Here is a 14,468-nt window from a genome sequence, read left to right on the forward strand (position 1 = left end):
AGGAGTCAGTTTTTAACTATTCTTGGATACCACTGACACATACAAAAAATTTTAATTGAAAAAGTTTTCACCGTCCGAAGACCTGATAAAGGTACAAGCCTACATAACATTATTCAACCAATCATATGGTTATCTCAAACGCTGTGCACACTTGCTTTGAAAATGAAAATTATTGAACCGGTTTTTAACTTTAGAGAACAGGAAAAGCTATGCGATGGAAATGATTTCTACCGCAAAACAATACTGTCATAACGGTGCTTCTGTGGAATACAATGAACAAATCCAGATCATTGTATTGAATCTTGCTTTGCTAGTGATTCTCTCATTTTTTGTATAAATTTCAATAGTCAAATGAGGATTATTTTTTTCTTCAACATTAAATTTTAAGCAACCGCAACTATTGTACCAGATAACCAGTTCCTTTACAAAACGCCTTAACCAGTAAAGCTAAACGAAGTTGAAGAGATCATACGATAGTGTTTCAAGTTGGGTTTAAAGTCATAAAACACTACGCAAATTATTTTTTTTTTTGTGAAATTTTATTATTTTATAATGCTTGGTAAATTTTTAGCGTTGAAATTTAAACTAATTAAAGATAATGAATGGAAAATAATTAATTTTAAAATTATCCTAATAATCTACTACATTTGGAGTAAAAAATCTTGTTGGAAAGAAGAAAGCTAAATTTATTTATTTTTACAACGTACGATCTGCTGTACGATGGCAACATTAAAGGATCTGTCTTTCATGCTGCGTCTTGACAGGTCATAGTCCAACTGCTTTCTATAATAAGTTTTAAACTTTATATTTTTCATTTAATTCGCAACTGATTTATTTTGTTATTTTAATAATAATAACATTATCATAAAATGGCGTCTCAAATAGCGAAATTATTAAAGGTATCCAGCACCAGTTCAACTGTGAAATTTGGTTTGTAGAAACTTTTCTTTACTACTAACTACTTCGTAAAGTTTCATTTGTTGCGTAAACTTTTAATGATATTTTATTAATGCCTTATCCATTTATATGAAATTTCTGAAATCTTACAATACATACATGTATATTTTTTTATAGACATATGTATATTTTTTATATGAAGTAAACTTTGACCCTATTATGGTTATTTCAGTACTTAGGAATTTTTATAAACTCGAATGTAACCATAACATAATAACACAAACGTTTTACTTAGCATTTACGTTAATCCTGCGTTTATTTCTATATTAAATCGTAGTCTCATATTAAAAAATTGTTTTTTCAAATATACTTCTTCACATCAAATAAGTTGTGATGGTGTACTTTTGAGGAATTCTTGACACCGAACAAACTTTAAATAAGAAAGTACTGTTTTGTGGCAACATCTGTTTATTGTTCTTATTTCATTGACAAGCATTTTTTCCAGCTGTTGGTCTTATTTTCAGAATTTTTTTCTTGTCAATTAAACTTAAAAGATAATAGTGAGTATATATATTTTTTTAAATAAAAATATTTGTTTTAGCAAACATTTTTTTGGCCCAAAATAGCTTTCAGGGTTTAACACCCCTGTTTTAAATCAATGTTGGCAATGTTGATAAGTGTGTGGTCTGTATAAACGGATTAAATAAATGCCAGTTATGATGGTAATTTAATTATAATTTCACAAAACTAACAATAACTTAATGTGTACAATAGACTACCCAAAAAGCATATGTAAGATGCTAACCAACACAAACTGTCCAATATATAAAGTTAAAAAAAACTTAAAAATATAAAGGGGTTTTTAGTGGCCAGTCAGTTGCTAACAGGCAATGAAAAATACAATCATATGGCATAGTATTTAACTCAAGTTAATAATAGTATTATTAAATTAACTCTTTGCACTTGAGGGGTGAGTCTCTCACCATGTGGCTTGATGCTGCGACTTGATAGATGACTATTGCCATCAATTTGAATTGTAAAATGCAGATAAAGACTTTCTTATCTGATTAGGAGCAACCAGATTGCATTTTCTATCTCAGTTCAAACTTGACAGCTGCTTGTTTTTATTAGGGTATGGAAATTTGCTTAATAGATTCATACACTACACTTTCTTGTTACTTATGATACTTGACCCGAAATGCCAGGCATACACCTCTGCAACTGTTTCATAAAATATCATAGTAAGAAAAATTAAAAAGACTTTTGTTTAAAAAATTATGTTAGTAGAAATGTCAAGATACATTCAATACTAGTATTAAAAGTTTTGTGTGTGTAATTATTTCATTTTGGAAGTAATTTTATCAAGAGTGTTTCAAAATGTCTCGAGTTGCTGGAGAGGCTGTGAAGAAAATCCGTGAATGCAAGATGTTAGCAATGAATTGTTTTTAATCTTATATACCCGGGGTGGCCGAACTGCAGCTGGCAAGCCTCTTATGGCTCTTTGAACGATTATTTTTGGCCCCAATTGATTGCCGAATTATTTCAAATTTTAATTTTTGACATAGGGTATCTATGTCAGCTACTAGGAAACTGTAACCAATTACTAGTGTAAATAATTACTGTTATTATGCCACCATAAAATTACGGAGTCCAAACACCGATCATCATTAACTAACCAGCATCTTAAGTATTATTAGGAGTCTTGTCATATATGTGTGCCATTATATCTAACTTCAATACACATATTTTTGTACTTTTATCATATATTTTCAATAAATGTGTATTAAATTGCGGCTCCAAAAATTTCAAATTTCGTACAATGTCTCGCTATCAAGGAGCTTATAATAATGATAGGAACTTCCACCTTCCAGATACAGCCAGACGAGCACTGTCCGTTAGTGCAGCGGTGCAACAGAAGAAAACTCTTCCGGACCGCACAGGCAAAAATGTAGTCCTTGTTGATGGAGTCCGGACTCCGTTTCTGGTTTCCTTTACAGACTACGCCAAGATGATGCCCCATGAGTTAGCTAGACATTCATTACTGTAAGTAAATAAGTATTTTTTAAGTTTGATATGACTAGTAAAATGATGCTGAAAAAAAATAAAATAATAAATGTTGAGCAGGGTTTTAACCATTAAATGCATAATGATAAAAAACTGCAACATACTACCTAAACGCCATAAGTAGCAGTAAATGCATAGTGTTGTATATCTGCAACACAAGGTTTTTTTTTAATAAATAAGTATTTAATGGAATCAGGCGTTACCTTGCGGAAGTCCATCCTAAATAAGAAAAGGACCAATATTTAGCCACTTCCGCACATGCAGTGGTAGTAGTGCAATAAAGTGCACCGCCCGCCAGCCCACTCATAAATGCATATGCGGCAAACAATCCGAATCACACAACCGCCACCGCCAAATTACTTAACACGTGTTTCACCCCTCCACGGGGCATCTTCATGAGTTATCTTACATCGATTAGTGCTTGACACTCTGTGTCTGGTGGGCGGTGCACTTCATTGCACTACTACCACTGCATGTGCGGAAGTGGCTAAATATTGGTCCTTTTCTTACTTAATAAATAAGTATAACAATATTATATGTACATATTTTTTCTATTTTTCCCTGCATTGTAGTGTACTTATCATTATAAGATATATGTATATTTAAAATATAAATAAAAGTCATACATTTAAGGGTTAAATTTCAAAACCTTGAGTTGTTAATGTCAAAATGAATTCCTTATCAGTTAAATGCTAAGCCAAAGTCATCTGGAGTTTCCTTGATGAGGAGATACCCATCAGTCTTTATGTTATTTTATGTTAACTGTTTAAATACATAAACACGTTTGATAAGATACAAGAGGTGTTGAATTTAATTTGTTTTAAATTAAAATTTTTATCAATGAATTGGCTTAGGTTAGGGCACAGTGCCTGTGGAACTGATAATAAAGGCTGAAAAATTCTCGAGTGAGAGTAGGTTCTCTACAAGCTAGACCAAGGATACAGTCAAGGTCTTACGAATCCGTCGAATGCAGGTATTGTAAGACCATAATGGTGACAATCTGCAGTGGGATTCTGTCAGCTGACATGATGATGGTGAAGACTTCATCCCGTCTAATCCTTATTATTAAAAAATAATTTAGTTCTATATTCAAAATTTGAATGGAGGAATAGTGTCTCTTTAACAGTTCATTATTGAGTCGATCAATTATTAGATGGTTTATTTAAAACTAAGTGTGGACACATCTTTACTGTCTTTCGAAAGAAAGAGATGAAACATTTACATGATGTGATATGATAAAAACACACAATTAGCACAGATAATAATAAAATTAACAATATTCTTATATTTCGGACTAAAATATACTTGAATAGATTAACTATGGTACAGCATGAACAAGTTTAGTTTTTTAATGACACTAAACCAGGGATGAGCAACCTTTTTAATCAAAAGGCTAATATATTATTTTTCGGACCAAACATAATATACCATTGTTAACAATTTAAAAAATAAAAAAGTTAGAACAGAAAAATATACAAATTTATACGCAAGATAAAAGTAAACATTGAGGATGAAAATACTTGAAAATTTTAATGAAAAATTTGGCAACTTTTTTTAATACAAAGGTATACAGGGGCGGCTTAACCTATAGTGCAAGGTGTGCAATGAACACAGGCGCAGCGCTGCGGTGCTCCCTAAGACGGCAAAGTTAATAGTTATTGCCGGGGGGGGGGGGTCAGGCCTAGGGGGCGCCAGAGTTTCATTCCACACAGGCGCTACACGAGCTAGAGCCGCCCCTGGGTATATATAATACATAGGCAGTTGTCTGTCTAATTGTGCATGAATTTGTTTTGATTGATTATTATTAATAATTTTTTTCGGCTTAGGTTATATCACCATTATATTATTATTAATATTATAATAATATATCGATAAGAAAAAGCCAATAAATTGGATCAACTTTTACAAATGCATGGCAGGCCGTAAAAACATGTTTAACGGGCCCAGTATTGCACATCTCTGGACTAGACCATGACAAGAGGAAATAATATGAAACGGGGGTCTATAATAAATATGTATTACGTATTATTTATTTTCATAAAGTTAAATAAATATGTTTTTTGTTTACAGTGGCCTATTGCAAAAGACAGGAATTCCCAAGGAAGTGGTTGATTATATTGTCTATGGAACTGTCATCCAGGAGGTGAAGACTTCTAATATTGGACGTGAAGCTGCCCTTGCAGCAGGTTTCAGCGACAGAACTCCTGCGCACACTGTCACCATGGCCTGCATCTCCTCTAATCAGGCCATTACCACAGGTGATGATCTTATATATCACTTTACTTTACGGTTTAGTTTTCATGAGAAAGTCAACAGGGTCTGTGTTGGTGTCACAAAATGAGGGTTCCCAAATCTCAATGCAACCATATAATATTTAACAAACTCTGGGATTGGCTAGAATGCAATTTTCTATCATTAGATCTAGATCTAGGCGTTCATTAAGAAATAGCTAAATTCTGCTCTAGCTAAAAAAAGTCTAGAAACCTCGGCTGGTAATGAATGTTAATGTCAATAATAATATGAATTCCTAATTACCAATTATAGTCTCAATGCTTTAATTATATTATTGTAAAAAAATGTTCCAAATGGAATCGGTTAACATATGTTGGTGCAGCTTTACTGGTGATGAAATGTATTTTGTATAAGCTCGGAAAATAAGTATTAACAGATAAACTAAGTCACTAATTTTTCATTTGAATATTATGTTATCTTAAACAACACACACACATATATATATATATATATATATATATATATATATATATGCCTATGTTGAGTATTTTTTGTCAATTAAATCAATTTAACAGTGCTGCTTATATATGCAACTATCTATATAGCTGTTTCAGGCTATAGGCGCCCCCTGCAAGACAAACCTTAGCCAAAAGTATCTATTGGGGGCATGTACCATGATCACCACACTTGGCAGTTGGGTTTGGTTATTGTATGGTATTATGGTATGCAGAGGACACTGCTGCCCATCATCTGGATACTTGTTGGTGAACAGTGACAATCGTATATAATTAATGCATAAAGTGTAAATTTTATAGAAGACTATCTCGAGATTCAAAACCATGACCTGGTGATGATCACCAGTTTCAATCCTTACCGCAGAACTACCACTGCTCACCATCTACTATGTTACTGTGTTTTATTGTTTCTTGCCAAATTCCAATTAATCAAAAATATTGTTTGATTTTTACAAGTTAACAACACTATATGTGCCCATACTGTATTGTTATATTTATATTGGTTCTATAAAAATCAAGGAATTAATATTTGAATATTGTCCAGGCGTGGGCATGATCGCTGCGGGAGCATACGACGTAATAGTGGCGGGCGGCGTTGAGTTCATGTCGGACGTGCCCATCCGGCACTCGCGTAAGATGAGGGCGCTACTGCTGCGGCTCAACCGTGCCAAAACACCTGCCCAGCGTCTCGCTTTGCTTGCCTCTGTGCGTCCAGACTTCTTCGCGCCGGAGGTATGAACTGACCCTTATTTTTCTTACATGCATATATTACATTATATTTACTCATATGAAATTATTTATTGCCTCTTCGCCCTATTTTGGTAACTTATTTCAGTTTTTTTTAAATTTTAAATCAGAGACCTTTGCGTTTTTGCGGTGAATTTTTCTTACTTGTGTAAATTACTGGTGTTCTTCGAGTGAGAAGTGTGATCACCTTTATCTTTGTTACTACATCATCATAACAGTCGATAGATGGCCATTCCAAGACATAGGCTTCATCCAAAGGTCGCCGTTATAACCAGTCTGGTGCTGCCCGCATCCAACCACTTGCTGCCACCTTGACCATGTCATCCATCCACCTAGTGAAGGGTCCACATCGCGTCTACCGGCACGTCGGTTGCCATGAGAACTCTTCAGCTCCAACGACTCTTACATACCTAGACATTTTTGATTACTCAGTTATTTCCTTCGTTACTTACATATAGTAAATTCTTGAATATCTTTCTTTACTAAAAAGGCTGCTTATAAGAAAATCTATATATAGGCTATATTTATAGATATAATGATGAAGTTATAGTGATACCAGTGGCGTACCTAGAACTTTTGCCGCCCGGGGCGATCTCCAGTTTGCCGCCCTTTCTATTATATGTCAATCAAATAGTAGTTTTTGATTTAAAAAAATATTGATATATCACTTCAAAGTAATCATATAAACTTTTCAAAAGAAATGACATTTATAAACTGACATCAAAAAATTTTAGTTAGGAAAAATTGCTGAACAAAGTCGTAAAGATCCTTTTACGAATTCAACGAATTTTAATGAATACAATAAAAATAAAATTATTATCTTGTTCTTGAATTAGAATCCAAAATTTACACTAAAATGCACTTATATACACCGAGGAATAATATTCGAAATTAAATAGTTAAGTTATTAAACTTATAATAATCATTTATTATTCAAGAAAGAAAATAAATTTAAATGAAAAGTTGCTTTTTACAACTATAAGTAAATATAAAAAATGCCGCCCCAAGGTAAGTGCCGCCCGGTGCGGACCGCACCCACCGCCCCCCCCCCCTAGGTACGCCACTGAGTGATACTATTGTAACTGCCACTTTAACCTTCATATTTTATCGTCCACTTGCAACCGAAGCCAAGATAATAATTTCATTGATATACAACAGACTTCGAGCAACAGTTGAAGCCGTGTAACTTTGACAAATATAAGCATTCCGTAATATTGTTCCGTATGGAACAGTAATGCTATTTACTCCTTATCAGTTTTTATTTTTATTAGAATAGAAATCTCTCTCGAGTCCTAGTTTCTTTCTCGTAATAAAATTTTGTATATATTTATATATGTAATATTGTACTCTCAGAGCTTTGTAATAAGGTCTATAATTGTTTGATTATACAGTTGCCGGCTGTGGCGGAGTTCTCGTCCGGTGAGACTATGGGCCACAGCGCAGACCGACTTGCTGCTGCTTTTGGAGCCAGTCGCGCTGAACAGGACGAGTATGCCCTGCGGTCCCATACCCTGGCAGCACGAGCTCGCGACGCCGGATACTTCACCGACCTCATGCCCGTGAAAGGTACCCATGATCATCATGACCATCACCTGATAGACCTACAAAGATGGCTACGATAACCCGCTGCGCTACTTACCAGCGGCTTCCAGCGACCTTACGACCAAGAGAAGAAGAAGAAATGTAGGCTGAGAGAAAGAATCTCAAAAATACGATAGCGTAACAAGAGGAAAAAACATCTGCATGCCAGAAATGGTGAATGATGAGAGGCAATGTGTGAAAGGTAACAAAGTATAGGAAGGAATAAAAGAGAATGTGATTGATAAAAGAACTGGAGAAAGGTGTTAAGACAGATGACTAAAGGCTAAGAGAAAGAGTTTCAAAAATACGATAGCGAAACAATAGGAAAAAAACATTTGCAAGCCAGTAGGAATGGTGATAGATGAGAAGCAATGTATGAAAGGTAACAAGGTATATAAAGGAATGAAAGAGAATGTGATTGATAAAAGAACTGGAGAAAGGTGTTAAAAAAGATAAAGGAAGAGCGGGAAAATAATAATTATATATGAATAAATTATTAAGAAAATATTGTCAATGTTTACCCGTGATGAGAGGAGGTAAGAGAGGCCCCGATAACAGTCATTTAAAAAAACATCTTAAAAAGTTAACTTAAAATGGTTAGTTTTGACTTTAAGTTAGCTATAAGTAGATATAAGATAACTAAACAAAGGATAGTGTATTATATTGACAATGTGTACGGAGTGTGTGTGTGGTATGTTTGATTATGACTCCAATTGTACTATAGTATAAAGTAAACAGTACATATTATTTAGTATATAGTAAAAGCTCATTATTCGCGCGGTATATGTTCCATAAAAATGCTTACTTATATGGGATTATAGGGGATACAATACCCGGCGATAAATATTTCACATCGACTTTTGAAAAGAGACGATCGGCTAATTTCGGCTTTGTAGAGCGTTATCTCTGTCCCACACTACCATGCTGTGCTGATAGACAGTTGAAGGTCTTGTCTTATCTCAGCGCACTGGTTTTTGTAACCAAACAGCTGTGCTCTTATTTCGGGAACCGCTGAAAATGCATCCATATGTTGTTTGGTACTTTAGGTCATTTATTTGATAAAAAATATGAATAAACACACAATACTGGGCGATAAATATTGGCAATCGGCTAATTGTGGCTTCGTAGAGCGTTGTCTCTGTCGCACACGTAACATAGTGTGGGATGTGCAATATTTATCGCCGGGTACTATAATGTCTTTTCAACTGCAATAAACCTTATTTGTTTATATTTTTATAATGAATATCAGATGTCTTATAATATATATATATATATATATATATATATATATATATATATGATATTTAAGATAATAATTTGTAACACGTTTGAACAGTGGAAGGTAAGGATGGTGTGGTGGACAAAGACAACGGCATCCGGGTGTCCACTCCGGAGCAGCTGCAGAAGCTGAAGCCGGCCTTCATCAAGCCTCACGGTAGCGTCACAGCAGCTAACGCATCGTTCCTGGTGAGGTTACAGTACAATATATAAAAGTAATTTAATATATACTGATACTAGCTGATCCCGCAAACATTGTTTTGCAAACAAAAACTAAAGTTTTTTATTAACACATTAAAAATAAGGGTTGATCGTAGAGGGGTAAAAATTTAAGGTTGTGTGTATTTTTGTATGTTGTATCATAAAAAAATAAAAACAAAAAATTTTGTCTAAAATTTTTAAAAAAAAATTTAGGGGTGGACCACCCTTATCAATAAGGGGTATGGAAAATAGATAGTAGCCGATTCTCAGACCTACTGAATACGCATTGAAATTTGGTAAAAATCGGTCAAGCCGTTTCGGAGGAGTTCAAGTTCGAACACCGTGACACGAGAATTTTATATATTAGATAAAAGCAGTACATCCTCTTAGATGAACTTCTTCTTTTTTTAAATATAGACGGACGGTGCTTCCGCCTGCTTGATCATGTCGGAGGCGAAGGCCAAGGAGTTGGGCCTGAAGCCCAAAGCCTATCTTCGCGACTTCACATACGTTGCCCAGGTGAGATATATATTATTTTCATATAAAGTAAAAAATACCGTCTAATTTACGAAGTTGATTAATATTCTATATATAAAATACATTGTATGGTCGCTTTCTAAACACTCTTTATATATTTAATTTAATATTCCTTATGGTACATGTTAGAATACGCATAAATAGTTTCATAATATTAAACAAATAAGTACAATGGGCAGTCTTATCACATGAGGCAATATCTTACAGACAACCATAGTATGGAAAAGATAGAAGTACAAATAATGGGTAGTTGACGCGTACAAAACATACTTATATATAAACATACATATATAAGCATATAACATATATACACTTGTAATAAATAATGTGTAATACATATTATATACAATATTTAATAGATTCAGGCGTTATTTTGCGGAAGTCCATCCTAAGTAAAAAAAGGACCTATATTTAGCCACTACCGCACATGCAGTGGTAGTCGTGCAACAAAGTGCACCGCCCGCCAGCCCGCTGATAAATGCGTATGCGGCAAACAATGCGAATTACACAACTGCCACCGTTAAATCACTCAACACGTGTTTCACCCCTCCACAGGGCATCCTCAGGAGTTATGTTACACAGATTAGTGCCAAACACAGTCTCTGTGTATATATATATATATATATATATATACCTAAGTACTAAACAAATGTTTCAAGCTGGCATAACATGCTGACAGTAAATGCTGAATAAGATATTGTATTTCAAAATCATGGTTATCGTTCAATAACAATATTGGAGCTATTGTTTCAGCTCATAGACCCAAGGCATAGGATTCCCCCAAAGATATCTATGAGGAGATATATCATAATCACAACGTCAAGTGGGTTGTCGATCAGTTTGGTATTATGGTGTGCAGAAAACCCACTGCCACTCTGGAAACTTGTTTATGAGCAGTGGCAATCGCATATAATGATTTTACAATGTGAATTATATAAGATTGTATTGAATCCAAGACCTACAATGGAAAGTCATAGTACACTACCACTTGGCTACCATTACTCATGTTAAAGCAATGTAGTTATGGGTTTATTAATTTATGTGTTTGGCGTTACCAGGATCCCGTGGACCAACTGCTCCTGGGCCCCGCGTATGGAATCCCCAAGATCCTGGAGAAAGCCGGCCTCAAGATGAGCGATATTGACACCTGGGAGATACATGAGGCCTTCGCTGTGAGTTTCTAATAGATTTTCTTTTTGATTTTGTATCTAGGCAATACTCCAGACTGAACTTAGCAGATATCTTTCCAATTTTTGAACTTATGTTATGGTCATTTATAATGAAAGGAATAGGAAGGTTCAAGGTTACCCAGAGCAATGGAGAGAGCATGAACGAGTCAGAAATGAGGTCTTCAGAAGTACCAACGCCAGTGACGTAGCTTAAAGAATTGTTTATCTGAAGTGGCAGTGGGGGTGAAGCAGTGGCGTAGCTAGGGGGTGGCGAGCGGGGCGGCCGCACCAGGCACCACTAGCAGGGGGGGCACCAAAGTTGAAAATAAATGTTTTGTTTTTTTTTTTTTTTTTTGAATGATGAATAATGAAATGTTAAAAGAAATATGAAAACCATAATTTAAAGTAAATAACATAAAAAGAATATCGAATTTTACTATTTTTGTGCTAAAAAAGTTCTTAAATAATATGAACGTTAAAAAAAACATCTAATGTTATTTTATATATATTTATTATTATTTGAACCAAAAGAAAATTATTTATTAACTACATTCTGTTCTGAATTTTGAAATTCTTGGGGGGGGGGGGGGGCACCAAGCCCCAATCTGCCCCAGGCCCCGAATACCATAGCTACGCCACTGGGGTGAAGCAACTGTGTCTCGCAACCGAGTGGCAATCTTTGAAGTGGCTGAACCGGTTTTATCGGGACTTGTAGTGGGAGGTAGCTGCTGTAATAAGAAGTAGCTTGGCTACTTTCTTGAACGAAAAAAAAAACTAATTATTTATTTTGTGAACCTTCTAACTGCAAAGCTGTTTTGGCCATGACTTCCCCAGGTACCAAATTGAAATATCAAGTGTAGGCTTTCCTTATGTGAAAATTTGGGATCTTTACATTCTATGAATGAATATAACACATTATGTATATCATTACGTACTGAGACCGCCGGCGACCTTCATGGCACTTAAAGGCAACAGAGTACTCGGTGTGCCATGAGGTCGCCGGCGGGTCACGTTTTTGTAACACAGAAAACACGATAGGTTTTCAAAGCCAGTGTGAATTCAGTACAAAGAAAGGTTTCTATATACATATTCTAATGTAAATTTTATATAAAAAGCGAGGCCGCCCGCGGTCTCATTGGCACCCATGGTAACCGCTTCTAAAACATGCTGCAAATCGTATACCATCCCGTGATGCAGTTGCAGCTAGGTGCCTAATGAAGCTAATAATTACCGAAGGGTCGGAAAAAAATAATATTCCTCAGATGTACAGATGAAAAATTGTGATGTAGCTGGCGGCCCTCACGGCACCTTTTGTTGGGTATCGTGAGGTAGCCGGCGGTCCTCATGGCACTTAAAAGGTTAAATTTCACGCGGATGAACTCACAGGTACAACTAGTTGACAATTAGCTTTAATGATTAATTTATTGTTTTTCATATTAATCCGCTAGTTTTTCCTCAATAAATATTTCACCGTTCACTTTCAGGGTCAGATCTTGGCGAATTTGAAAGCACTGGACTCTGATTGGTTCGCACAGAATTACCTCGGACTTCAAACTAAGGTATGTAATGTGTTAACACTTAATACAAATAACATAACATAAGAAAACAAATCTTCTTGGCAACATTTAAGATAATTCATCATAAATATTATATGCACATAAAATAAAAGACACTTTTTCAGATCTTAGAATAAAACATTAAAGCGTTGTTTCTGAAAACTATTGTATTTTATGTTAGTTTATAAATTAAATTTATTTATTTTATATAAATCAATTTTTTTCACAGGTGGGTAATCCAGATTTGAAGAAGTGGAACGCTTGGGGCGGATCTCTCTCCATCGGACATCCCTTCGCCGCAACCGGGGTAAGATAATGCCAGCTGTTTTGTTTCATCTAAAAATTAAATAATATTTTTATATTATATATTTAGCATGAATGAATAATACTGGAGTGTGTAATAGAACTTATCAAGCACTGAAAAAAGTTATATAAAAAGCATGTTTTTATTGATATTATTGTACTTTCATGTACGCCATGGTTGCAAATTATTGAGATTTGTTTCTTCATAGACTTTCTTAATATAAACACGATAGTTAATTTTTAAACATGAAGAATTAAATTAGTTTGTGCCTTAGGTGAAAAAAAATGCTTGAAAACCCGAGTGACCAACTATTGCGATAATGTGTTCAGTTAATACAGTTTACAAGATGGTTTAATATAGGGATGAACAACATGCAGTTTGTCATACATGTTTATGAGGCCCATGCATTTCTGAATTTGAACTTATTTTATTAACTTTCTCTTATCAATTTTCTGTTTTAAAATTAATTATAATAAAATGGCGGTGCACGCTAAACGGAAACAATTGATTAATAATAACCATCAATCAAATCTGTGTGATATACGATTAGAAAGCTACACACTTATTATATATACGCTTGTAGCAAAATAAAAATTTCTTAATAACATTTTCAAATATATTAGTTTTTAAATGTTAATATATGTTCCATTTACCATAACATTATGGTCCATTGATGAAAAGGGTTGCTCACCCCTGGTTTAATACATAATTGTATTGAATATAAATATGCATTGATTTCCATTAACATGTAAAAAGAGTAATTTCTATTGAAGAAATCTTGCATTAAATTGTATGTATATATAAATCAGTCTGTATTTTAAAACAGGTGTGTTTGTATTGTCTACAAAGCCTTACTATATTAGACACTTCAGGATTATACATTATTGATCAATTTTAACTTAATTAACTTTGAATTTAAGTAAATATATATAAAAATGTCTTATAAGAACCCTGTGAGTATAAATGTGTACTGTGTGAACAGGTACGTCTAGCCATGCACACAGCACATCGTCTGGTGCGCGAAGATGGACAGCTGGGACTCATCTCAGCCTGCGCTGCAGGTGGCCAAGGAGTTGCCATGCTCCTGGAGAGACATCCCGACGCCAAAGCAGAATAGGCCTCTGCCCTATTCCATCGCAGTCTATTTATTCAACATTGTGAAACCATTGCTCGCTATTTACAAAAAAATACTGGAATATTTAATGAAAACATGTCGCCTATATACATTCTTGTATTAAAACAGATATATCAGTTTTAGAGTTACATAGAAAAAATAGATTTTGGTTAAAAAACTACAATATTTTATATTCAATATCTTAATGTCAACCGATGACACATCCTAAGACCTGGAGTTTGTCCAGGATCCACCTGGTGGGAGATCTATCCA

The 14,468-nt window shown here is 34.6% G+C and overlaps 1 protein-coding gene across 1 annotated transcript; it reads left to right on the forward strand.

Annotated features, from left to right (window-relative positions):
• Nucleotides 1–761: 761 nt before the first annotated feature.
• Nucleotides 762–14,317, forward strand: Mtpbeta (mitochondrial trifunctional protein beta subunit). Its single transcript, XM_068768895.1, has 11 exons — nt 762–930; nt 2,769–2,940; nt 5,032–5,219; nt 6,253–6,440; nt 7,847–8,021; nt 9,373–9,503; nt 9,933–10,034; nt 11,111–11,224; nt 12,706–12,780; nt 13,007–13,084; nt 14,064–14,317. The coding sequence occupies exons 1-11, from the start codon at nt 870–872 to the stop codon at nt 14,196–14,198; spliced, it is 1,419 nt and encodes a 472-aa protein (XP_068624996.1). The 5' UTR covers nt 762–869; the 3' UTR covers nt 14,199–14,317.
• Nucleotides 14,318–14,468: the final 151 nt, after the last annotated feature.

The sequence above is a fragment of the Battus philenor genome, unplaced genomic scaffold (genome assembly GCF_028537555.1).
Source record: "Battus philenor isolate CCGP_79_NKW_IND1 unplaced genomic scaffold, ilBatPhil1.0.hap1 SCAF_27, whole genome shotgun sequence".
Taxonomy (NCBI): Eukaryota; Metazoa; Arthropoda; class Insecta; order Lepidoptera; family Papilionidae; genus Battus; species Battus philenor.

Coding starts and splice junctions, on each gene's coding strand:
- Mtpbeta (XM_068768895.1), top strand. CDS start 870: ATGGCGTCTCAAATAGCGAAATTATTAAAGGTATCCAGCACCAGTTCA. Junction 8,022..9,372: donor CGACCTCATGCCCGTGAAAG/GTACCCATGATC, acceptor ACGTTTGAACAG/TGGAAGGTAAGGATGGTGTG. Junction 10,035..11,110: donor ACTTCACATACGTTGCCCAG/GTGAGATATATA, acceptor TGGCGTTACCAG/GATCCCGTGGACCAACTGCT.